The sequence below is a fragment of the Protopterus annectens genome, chromosome 17.part0, assembly GCF_019279795.1.
Source record: "Protopterus annectens isolate FY-2018-M chromosome 17.part0, PAN1.0, whole genome shotgun sequence".
In the NCBI taxonomy this organism is placed as follows: domain Eukaryota; kingdom Metazoa; phylum Chordata; order Ceratodontiformes; family Protopteridae; genus Protopterus; species Protopterus annectens.
In genome coordinates, this window is record NC_056751.1 from 55,221,622 (window position 1) to 55,234,058 (window position 12,437).

The 12,437-nt window shown below is 41.4% G+C and overlaps 1 protein-coding gene across 1 annotated transcript in view; it reads left to right on the plus strand.

Moving 5' to 3' along the window:
- Positions 1–12,437, plus strand: part of DCTN6 (dynactin subunit 6) — an 856,966-nt gene that overhangs the window by 281,439 nt on the left and 563,090 nt on the right. Inside the window, exon 3 of the mRNA XM_044059469.1 lies at positions 8,510–8,615. Coding sequence (XP_043915404.1) covers positions 8,510–8,615 — 106 coding nt within the window. The remainder of the gene's footprint in view (positions 1–8,509; positions 8,616–12,437) is intronic.

Sequence of the window (12,437 nt, forward strand, 5' to 3'; positions counted from 1 at the left end):
CAACTGAGATTTTACCTGGACAAGACTAAAGACATTAGGAAATCCAAACAACTCTTTGTATCTTTCCACCCCAGGGCATTGGGCAAGGCAGTCACCAAACAGACCATTGCATACTGGATGAGAAATACAGTCTGTTTCTGTTACTCACACCATGGAAAAACCCCTCTAGTTGGGGTTAAGGCACACTCCACAATAGTGGCCACTTCCAAGTCCTTCCAAAAAGGCATGGATACAGCTTCCATTATGGAAGCAGCTACATGGTCCACTATCCACACTTTCACCAAACATTACAAATTGGACCAAATCTCCAAAGCACGTGCAGGATTTGCCAGGGCAATCACGCAAGGCTTTGTGGAATCATCTTCTGCATCTGCCACCCTTTCATCTAACTAAGCTGTGGTACTCTCCCACACCAAGAATACTGCAACATAGGAATAGAAGGACATAGAATAGTTGTGTAAAATCTTACCATAACCATAGATGTCCTTCTCTTCCATGTTGCAGTATTCCTTCCCACCCACCATTCCCCCTCACAGGCGCTACCAGTCTGACTGTTCCCTGATGCCACTCTCCATTACGGAAGAGACCTAGTGCCTTTTACACGTCACCTTTGGCAGCCTATCCTGTTGGGCCATCTACTTTGCCTGCTTAGCTTCAAGTTCTGAGGATTGTGCGTGCAGACGTTACACTTAAGGTCCGTGGTTTATGGCCCTACGTGTGATGTCCCACACAGCTGCAACAGCCAAGCTGATGCTTTTGTATAGAAGCCGATGTACGAGTCGCCTGAAGGCAGGAAATTCCACACCAAGAATACTGCACCATGGCAGAGAAGGACATCTATGGTTATGGTAAGATTTTACACAACTGTTCTTTCCAGTAGCTAGATTTCACATGAGGATCTTTCAGTGGATGCTAATGGGTCAGTGGTCAATCCTTTGTCAGTCAGTGTTGTACCAGATAAGAATCACTCAAACGTGCAAAAGTGATCTAAATTGGCAGATCCAATCCAGCCAAATACTTCAGGGCCATCCCTTCACACCCCAACAACCCAAGTACATATTGACTGCGGTTCCTTCCCAGATATGGTGGGGGGCGGACATTATCTGGGAAAAGACAATCCAGGCACCTGGCCCCTTGAAAAAGCCAATTTGCACATAAATGTTCTGGAGATGAGAGTAGTGCTGTTAGCATTGCAGGCATTTCAAGATGCTGCCCTATCTCGAACAGCTGCAATTAAAATGGTCAAAATGTTAGTTGTATTGTACATCAGCAAACCAGGGGGATCCAAATCCTACCTGTTGTGTTGAGAAGCTCTCTGGGTCTGGCAGTGGGCAATCTCTTCCAACAAGTTTCTTTTAGCAGTGTACATACTGGGGAAATCTAGTGTGATAGCAGACAAACTGAGCAAGTGCATTCTTCTTCCTCATGAAAGGTCCCTCAACAAAACTGACAGGATATGATTTTCCACCAGTGGGGCCAGCCTTGCTGCAGTCTTTGTTTCTCCCCTAAACAAAAAGTGCAGCAAATATTTTGCCCTAATTCCTCCACAGGGGAAGTCATCAAGGGATGCTTTACTTCACAATTGGCCTTCTGGTCTTCAATGTGCCTATCCACCAATTCCATTGATCCCAAAATTTCTACAGAAAGCTGCCAGGTAGAAAAGCACAGTAATCCTATTTGCACCCTGTTGGCCTTGCCACATTTGGTTTCCCTACCTCTGTTCCTCAGCTGGTTCAACCACCATGGACTCTAGATCTGACTCCGGACCTCCTGTCTCACCCAACAGGCATGATGCTTCCAGGCATACTAAACCTCAGGCTGACTACTTGGCTTCTCCAATTCCATTAATAGCCAGACAGTCGATGCTCTCTTCACCTGTTCGCCATATACTTTTATCTTCCCATAAACCTTTGACAAGATACATTCTAGCGAATGGAAAAGGTTTGTTATTTGGGCACAACAACACAACCTTGACCCCTTTTCAGCCCCTATTAATTACATTTTGGACTTTCTAGTGTACTAATTTCTAAACGGTGCTAGTTCTTCTACCGTTAAACTGCAATTGGCAGACATTTCTAATTACCACACTGGATTCAATGGCTCCTCCATAGCTCCTCACAAGTTGAGCAAGGCTATCTTAAAAGGTACTTTTCTCCTAAGGCCTCCCTTTAAAGAGACTACTCCTCCATGGGATTTGAATATGATGCTACAATCTCTCACTCAATCCCCATTTGAACCAGCAGCTACATGTGACCTTTAAGTATCTAATGTTGAAGACAATTTTCTTCTTTGCCATAAAATTGCTTAAAAACCTCAGCTTTGGCCAGCTAAGAACTTGCTGTATTCAACTGGACATATAAAAGAATTTAAGTACCTTTATCTGCACGTTTTATTCCAAAAAATACAGTATTTAAATTGATTTTAACTGTGTGTTGCAGGAATATTAACTGAACTGGAAGTTAGTCAGTGTTTGCTGAATTTTGTTATTTGCTAGTAATTACAGGTGTGGGGGTAGCCACATTCTTTGATTTCCTGTCCTTGCCTATTTAAGTGGTACAGTGTGAAATATTTTCTGCTTAAAAACCTCAGCTTTGGCCGGCTAAGAACTTGCTGTATTCAACTGGACGTATAAGAGAATTTAAGTACCTTTATCTGCACTTTTCTTTCAAAAAATACAGTATTTAAATTGATTTTAACTGTGTGTTGCAGGAATATTAACTGAACTGGAAGTTTTGACTCTGATCTTCAGTTAGTCGCACCCACCCTCCCTGTCTTTGTTTTGGTGTTAATCTTAGTGGCCTTGAAACTGCCCACCCCTCTTGTAAATTTGTGTTTGGATACTCCTTCTGGGCCCATCTCATTTGCTCACTCAACTGAGTGCAGTGAGATCATATTCTGATTTCAGGCACTCCTACTGTGTACAAAGAGAGCATCTGGGAAACGGAAAAAAAAATTTAAGCTTGTTTCCTGCCTTTCCTGTTAAGTGGTATAGACTATTTGTAGGCTTCTGAGCCCCCAAGCCCTTCTGTGTTGGAGGGAAGCCTTCTAGCTTAGTTTTTTTTTCTTATAACTAGCCAGTTTTTTAGTTTCAGCACTCAAATCTGTTTCTTTGATCTCAGCACTTGTTCAGAAAAAAAAAATGTAATCTGCTTTTACTGTACTTGTGTTTCTACCTACTTTATTTTACTTTTGCATCATCTTAAAAGTACTCAATTGTATTTATTACTGCTTGGTGTAACTCATTCTAAGCCTTTTGGTTTAAACACTTGGGCTTCGGACCAGTTGTTTTGCACTGAGAGGGTTTGTGGTCTGCACTGTAGTGGCAGAACAGGTAGCTTACATACTTCTAGGTTGGGAACTGCTGATTGAGGGCTCAGTGTCTGTTATTCTAAAAGTGTATTAATTCTGGTTTAAGCACTTGGGCTTTCAGGCCAATTATTTTACATTAAGAGGGTTCGTGGTCTGCACTCTTGTGGGAGGAGAGGCTGGACTCTGCCCTTCTGAGCTGGGAATTTCTGGTTGGAAGGCTTATAGTGCATGCATATCTGAACTGCTTCTTACTGAAGTTGGTGCGCCTTGTTTGCTGTGGCATAGACTGGATTCGGGCCTGCTGGATCTAGCTTTGTCTGTGTAAGTTGAGCACTAATCCAGGCATTCTCTAAAGTATTCAATTGTATTTATTACTGCTTGGTAGTAACTTGATTAAAGTGTAGCTATCATTCTAAGTCTTTTTGGATTAAGCACTTGGGCTTCAGACCAGTTGTTTTACATTAGGAAGGTTTGTGGCATGCACATAGACTGGGAGCATTATTCTAGCTCCAACACCCTAGCCCAAAGGTTCCTAGAATTTATAAACTCAAATGCTATGGAACAACTTGTTACCACTCCCACAAGAGGGGAAAGCATACTGGACCTGATCATCACCAACATGGGGACTCTATGCTCCAGACCAGAAGTGTATCCCTCACTGGTAAGATCAGACCATAAACTAATCTCACTGGATATTCACATCCCGACCCCACCCCTGCCCAGAAAACCACAGTGAAAAACTTCTCTAAAGCAAATTTCACACTCCTCAAAACCGAGGTGGAATCCTTCAAAGCCCCCGGCCTGTGGAAAATACGGCCCAGACCGCAGAATCCTTTATAAACGCATTCTATGAACACCTTCAGGAATGCATGGATCATGCGATCCCAAATAAAACCAAGACCCAATCCTCCAAAGGCAGACGTCCTGTCTGATGGACCCCAGCCATAAACAAACTATACAATAGAAGGAGGAAGCTACTAAATGATAGAGCAAAATCCCAAAAAGGGAAGGCATCACTGATCAGTATTAGCAAAAAACTACGGGCACTCATAAAATTGTCTAAGGCCAGCTTCGAGAGAAATATTGCATAGGACACTAAGGATAATCACAAGGCTTTCTTTAGTTCTGTTAGGAACCTGGGTGGGAATTCCCAGATATGCTCAGAATTAGTCCAAAATGATAAAAAATACACTGAACCCACATACATTGCCAACATCCTAGCTGACAGGTTCAGTGCAAACTTCTCCCCCCCCCCCCCACCAAAAGGGCAAATATCTATCCCAGCAGAGTGCTGCCCCCCTGACATCTCAGATGCTCAGGTAAGAGCCGTCATCTCCAAAGCAAAAAACACAGCATCAATGGGACCAGACGGTGTCCCGGGCTGCGTCCTACATGAACTCCAAGAAGAGCTAAACCCAAACATAAAACTACTGTTCAATCTCAGCCTTACTACAGGATATGTGCCCAAAGAGTGGCGTACAGCAACAGTGGTCCCTCTCCATAAAGGTGGTGCCTCAACAGATCCTGGAAACTATCGCCCCATAAGCCTGACTAGCTTGGTCTGCAAAGCTATGGAAAGGATCATCATGGACCTCATAAATAAAGATATTGGGGACCTACAGACACTGGATCCTACCCAGTTCAGCTTTGTTAAGGGCAGATCCTGCCTCTTAAACCTGGTCGATTTCTTTGAAACAGTCACCAAGGCCATTGACGAGGGGAAGGTGGTCCACAGCCTACCTGGACCTTGCCAAAGGCTTCGATACAATACCCCACTCGGGCATTATAGATAAGCTCACCAGCTTAAATATAAACCCCTATGTCACTAGATGGATTGCAAACTGGCTCAAGGACAGAACCCACATGGTTAGAATTGCTGGAGCCATGTCAGACTCCAAATCAGTTACAAGTGGTGTCCCACAAGGCTCAGTCCTGGGACCTCTCTTGTTCGGTATATATTTCTCGGAGGTACAGGCCAACACGGAAGGACTATGGCTGACCAAGTTCGCAGATGACTGCAAACTGGGCGCCATAATCGACTCTCCAGCCAACACAAGCATCCTCCAAAAGGGCCTCATAGAAACAGACAACTGGTGCCAGAGCCATGGTCTCAAGCTAAATGCCAAAAAGTGTATAGTCATCCCCTTTGGCAAAAACAAAGTGCCCACAAATTACCACACAGGTGGTAATCCATTAAGTACAGAAGAAGTAATTAGGGACCTGGGGACCCAAGTTGATAGCAATCTCTCATTTGACAACCACGTGGCCAAAGTGGTTAGAAAACCATTTTATATAGCCCACCTAATCATGAAGGGATTCACATCTAGATCAGGGGAGGTCATCGTGCCTCTTTACCCATCCCTCATAAGGCCCATAATTGAGTACAATGCCCCTTTTGGGATGTACCTTACCAGACACCTGCAGCAACTGGAAAGACCCCAAAAGTACCTCACCAAGAGGATCAAAGGGCTCAAACAGATGCCATATGCTGCCCGGTTAAAGAAACTCCAGCTCTACTCAGTGGCATACCGCCTGTTCAGAGGCGATCTGTGCCTGACGTATAAAGCCATGTCCAACCCGGAATTAATGGACATGCTGCACCTCAGAAAATCCAAATCCCATCGAGCTACGTGCTCGAGAGACTTGAACCTCAGCACTGAAATAAATAGGACATGCTGGAGGGACAGATTCATAACCCAGAGGCTCCCTTCACTCTGGAATAAAATCCCAGTCCAGGTTAGGCAGAGTCCCTCATTGACTCTCTTCAAGAGGAATCTTGATGAGTGGATGGGAGATCGTAGGTTTACCTCGGGTATCACTTCTGTGTCACGGTTAGACAGGGGCACAGTATACTAACCTCGAAAAAGGGCATAGCAAAATAAATTTAAAATGGGTGGCGAAAGCCAAACACATTCTGGCTAGGCTTATAAATGCCCTAGGGCAGATTGTCTAGTATGAACCTATGAACCTATAACTTCCACAAGAATAATTTCTGAGATCCAAGCATTATTCTGTAAACCTCCATACTTAATTTTCCACAAAGATAGAGTGACCTTACATACTAATCCATTCTTTCTGCCAAGTATGGTGTCAGAATCCAATACTAATCAAACCATTAAGTTGTCAGTATTCTTTTCTAAGTTTACCAACAAAGGAGAATATATCTTGCAATTACTGGATGTTCATAGACAGTTGCGCGTCTACTTGCATAGGACCAAGAATATCTGAAAAGCTGACCAATTGTGTATTTCATTTTTTGTGTGTGTGTGTGTGTGTGTGTATATATATATATATATATATATATATATATATATTTACAACAAAGCAAAATGTCCAAAAACTAATATCCAAACACGTCTCCTGGGAAATCCAGCACCACAAAGCAGGTGTCCACAGTACAAATGTCCAATACCAAAAAAAACGAAGCTGCTATTCAGGAGCACCACCAACTTTAATGTAAAATGGTTGAGTGCTTTCATCAAGTGAACAATATGACTTCATCAGAACCATACAACTTACATATATATATATATATATATATATATATATATATATATATTTACACGTGTGTGTGTGTGTGTGTATATATATATATATATATATATATATATATATATATATATATATATATATATCTATATATATATATATGTGTGTGTGTGTGTATATATATATATTTACGTGTGTGTGTCTATAAATATATATATATATATATATATATTTATTTACATGTGTGTATATATATATATATATATATATCTATATATATGTATATGCATATCTATCTATCTATATATATATATATATATATATATATATATATATATATATATATATATATATTATACACACACACACATGTATGGACACCCATCTGTCTTAAAGATGCAGGGGAAATACACACATGCATAGACACCCATCCATCTTAAAGATGCAGGGGAATATGCCAACACACCACACAATGTTGTATGCTGATACTTTATCCTTGAAATTTTATTTCTGGTGCAGCTGCCATGAAGCTGATAAGCACACAGACTTAACAGTAGTTGAGAAATCTGTGTGCTGTTCTGTCTCGTAGCATTTGCTACTGTTTCTTGTAATTACTGTTGCTGCAGTTACTTCTCTTTTAATTTCCCCACTCAACTACAGTTGTATTTAAAACAAAAAATCAGAACCAAAGTGGAAAAGTGCAAATATAAGAAGCATGTAAATTAAGCTGTTTTCTGCTTGTATGTTTTTGCTACAGCTGGTTTTGTTTTATGAAGCCACAGAGTTCCAATTGGTCATGTTTTTCTAGTGCTGCAGTTTTGTCAGAAAAAAAATAGCACACTGATGCAGAAAAGTGCAGTTTGTAGACGGACTACTTTTTAATTGTCTTCTGTTTGCATTTTTCTGCAGTTCACTTTTATGGAACATTGACTAGTAATTGGGGTTTTCTGATTGTCCCTCCACATCTTCTGATATAATTTGTGATGGAGAATATGTATTTTGCATTACTTCTGTATCACTTGTGAAACATTTTTCTGAAAATCTTAATAAAAAAACAGAATTTTTAAAAGTTTTAACCAAGTTCAGAGACAGATTAAAACAAGTTTGCATAGATAAAGGAGGAAAAAATATCTTGGACAGTATTAGATAATGAACAATTCTTAAAATGGTATTGCAAACAGAGCTACATAACCAAGTAACACTTTGATTACAAGTGGGTAGAATGTAGTTTCTGTTAAGTGGCAGCATAACAGATGACACTGCTATTTTTCCTTTTCATTGGTGAACACTTGCAAAACGTCCAGGCAAGTAAAGTGTTATACCAGGATTGGTAAGGTTGCAGGACTTGTCATATTTTTCAGAACTATCATTTGAATTTACATCTGACTTAATTCTAAGAACTAGCTGCTAAGCATGCATTAAAGAAATGATGTCCAGTGTGACAAAAAAACAATTTGATTTTAAACTTGCTTTATACCTTGCAGGAAATGTACTGTTTTATAGTATTGGAGTTAGTTATACAGAGTTACTAATATGCTAGATTCCTGATGCAAGCATCTTGAGACATACGCAGTTGTATGAACACTTTGCAGAAATGTAATTTGCTTATAGCTGATCTGAATTGGGAATATTGTGATTCTTCTGTTTATGTTCTGTGAAAGATGCTGTTTTGGGCACTAAAAAACAAATTATCCATATTTCTTTCTGAAAGGTCCAAGGACAGTTGTCCACCCTAAAGCCAGGATTATTGCAGAGGCGGGGCCAATTGTCATTGGAGAAGGAAATTTAATTGAAGAGCAGGCAGTGATCATGAACAGGTTAGTAAATAATGAGAACGAGGAGTCAATTTCTGTCAGTATGCATTTTATAAAAGTATGTAAACACAGTGTACTTTCATATTTATAAATAAAATACCGATAGTAAAGCAACCATTGATACTGTGAAGCACACAACTGAATATTTAACAGTAAATATGTAACTGTTTCATTTTGGTCACACGTTTTAAAATGTACCCGAGTATGGGCCGAGAGAACACAGTGGGACTTTGACAAACTAGAGAGTGTCCATTGTGATGGTGCTGTTAGCTAAACAAACTGTCATTTTATAATTTTCTAGTGCTTAGTAGATATGCGTTTGAAATTTGCCTTGTGGGAACCATTATCTGCCGTTAGAACTCTGCATACCAAGCAACACTTTTGGTCGGAAATTGCAACTCTAAACAAAAAGCAGCTTGGGGTGATCATAGCTGCCATATACCTTTGAAAGTTCAGAAGGACAGAATTAGCATTGTGATTGATATAGGTCATTGTTTTGTTTTCTTTGAGGTTATTTTTAACATGTTGAGTTCCAGTCAGTTCCCGTAGCTGCCTGTGTGTGTATGTGTGTCTTTGAGAAAATAGTAGATGTGTGTTGAAAGGGGCAAGTTCTTGCATTACATGCAAACCAAGCACAGGTCATTTGTACAACATAGTCCCAGTCTGTCTAGTCAGTGAAGATATGTGCACTGCACAGTTCTGTTGCTGCATTTTGTTAGTAATACATGTAATATCTGCTACCTGTGTCTTTTTTATTATTTGCTCTTTAAGCATCTAAGGCCACTAAGCACAAGTGCCTCCTTTTCAGGATTAACTGTTCAGTCACACAATTTTGCAAATGGTGATGGAGGGAGTCAGACCCAGGAATGCAGAATGAAACTCATTATCAACTTATTACCTTGACCCTCTGTGCTCAACTACGAGAGCATTGCAAAGTTTATGTGTTAGATATTCTGTCAAAATATTTTTGTTTCGTCGTGGAACACAGAATATTCAGTCATCACCTATCTTTGTTCTTAAATCTGGAACACAGACATCGGCTATCTCAATGAATATTAAGAAATAATGTTGAAGTGTTCTGAGAAATTGTATCATTTTGTGGTAATTTAGACTGGAAAGTGGATTTATATAGTTCAAAAGAGTGCGTTGAGGAAGGTGCCAGGTATTAAACATCACAGAATATACTGGGTACCTCTAACTGGTGAACTTTAAATGTTCATCATGCAGCTCGCTTTTGCAGTAATTACTCTTGGGAACTTCTGCCACTGAAGTTCAGACAGCCAGCTTGACTTTGAAAGCTTTTCACTCTTTCCTTTCCTTCTGACTGGGAAGGATACACTCCCACTTGGTTATCAGTGCTAGCTTGTGCCATCATCAGCACTTTCTTGCAATAGTTCTCTCAACATTGAATGCACTGTTATTGTGTCATCAGTCCTTTGGTGTGACCTGGCTTCAAGAGTTCCAGTAAGTATCCCTTTAAAATAAAATTATTTTCTTTGCTAGTTTGTTTTAGCTTTCAGGTGTAAGGGCTAAATGTCAAATTCTGCATAAAAAGTTAGTACATGTGTTTTGTTTCACAGTAAATGCCCGATGTTCTTCATTCCACATTGCTGCAGTCCTAACTATTGGGTAGTCCGCTGTCCAGTCGGCCCGAATACCAAAGTATATGGCTGACGTCGGTCACGTCGCATTAGACTGACGTCAGTACGTCAGGGTACTAATGCGCATGACCGACGTCATATCCTCAGTCTTTTTTGCCGCATGGTCCGATGCAGAAGCAGTTTTGCGAGTGCAGGTTGGCGTTCTGAAAGTTTCTGAAGTCAGAGTTTCAGACCGAATCAAAGTTGGCTAAGTACCCCGTTGGGGATTATTTTGGTTTTTTCTTGCCTCAGTATTTAACCGGATGTCAGAAAAAGTGAATAACTGTATTTCTTGTGGGAAACAGATACCTCATAGGGATTATCATACTTTGTGTATACCTTGTTTAGGGCCTGAGCACGGCGTTGTTGGATGCCGCTCTTGTGCTAGATTTAACAAACGCACTATTAAGAGAAGGTTAGACTGTGCCAGGTTAGTGTTTGGGAAGCGTTGTAATTATAAAATGCCGTCGGATGCTCCGGCCGCTTCGCCAAAAGCGCAAGGACAAAGCAGCAAAGCCTAGAGGGAAGAACCGACAGTCCCAGACGCCGGTTCTTTGGAAGGCTCAGTGGAGCGGAGGTTCTGCCAGGTGTTTCTTTGGAGTCTCAGGGAGAGACTTTAGTGTTACTGGATCTATCCTCTCACGAATTAGCCCAGGCTGACGGCGCTTCTCTTGTGGCTGTTCTTCTTTCTCTTCCTAAGGTGGTTAGAGCCTCCCCTTCTGTTTCCAAGACTTCTTTGAGAGGCAGGCCAAGTGTAGCTTCAGTGGGGTTTCTCCTAGTGCTTCAGGGTCTTTGCCTAAGAAACATATGCTTAAAATGGCAGAGGATTTGATTACTATGATAAGAGGTTCTATGCCCCCTCCTGATAAGAGGCCTAGGGTGGAACCTGAGTTTGAGAGTTTTGAGCAATGTTCGAGGCTTCTGAGTCTTCGGCTGAAGACTTGCAGGAGTATCCTCCTTATTCTGATTCTGATGTGGATGATTCTACTCCTTCGGCTTCCCCTCCTGAGGATTTTTCATTTTCAGAGACTCTGCATTCCATGAGGGAGCATTTTAAATGGGAAGGTCAAGATTTCTCTGATTCCAGGAAAAGGCTTGGGAATTCTTGTTTTACCCCAGCATAGGCCTTTAGCTATACCTTCTGTTCTGAATGTGGTGGAAGATGTTTTTGCAGAGGCTTCACTGAACCCTGATTTTTTGCCACCTGCACCAGTTAAACCGGATAGGTATTATAGGGTGCCTGAAGCTCATAAGTATCTTTTAAGAGTCCTAGGGCAGACCCGAAACGGTCTCTCAGGGGCCTAAAGGTGTGAAGGCCTCAGTTGTTAAAAATCCTGTCCCTCCTGATAAAGAGGCAAGGGCTTTGGATAGATGGGGAAAGAAAGTGTATACTTCTTCCACTTTAGCCATGAGGGCGTTGAATTGTCAGTTTCACATGTTAAAATATCAGAATTATCTCCTTTCACAACTGAAATCTAAGGTGGATGCTCTGGCGGAAGGTATTGAGTGTAAAGAGTTGCAGGATTTAGTTCATGTGTCTGAACAGGTGGGTAAACATTCCTTGCAGTGTGGTTTTGATGCTGTGCAGGCCTCCTCGAGGGTGGCTGCCACTGGTTCTGTTCTTTGTAGGCACGCCTGGTTGAGAGATCAGAATTTAGCTGAGCATGTTAAAACGAGGATTTTGGATGCTCCTTTACAGTCTGATGTGTTGTTTGGTTCACCTGTGGAAGCAGTCTTAAAGAAAATGGAGGACAAGGCTAAGTCTATGCAAACTGTTAAGGATTTTTGCAGGTGCAGCCTCCAAGTTTAGTAGAAATTGGCCTTCTAAGGGATGGACTTATCCTGCTTATGATTCCCAGTCTAGGGGTAGGGCTAGGCGTGGTAGGGGCAGGGCTCAAGGTTCTTTTAGGCCTAGGACAGGGAGTTCACCTGCTCAGACTTCTGGTGAGGGCAGGGGTCAGTCCTTGCGTAAGCAGACCCAATGACCTGCCTTTTCAGCTGCCAGTACATTCTCACCTGGCGGCACCTTTAGGAGGAAGGCTGTCTCTTTTTAAAGAAAATTGGGATTTAATTACCCAAGACAAATGGGTTCTGGATATCATTCACCACGGTTACAGGTTTTATTTCCATACCTTGCCTCCTTTCAAAGGCATGCCAGACATTCCTCCTCTACAAAGAACAGAGG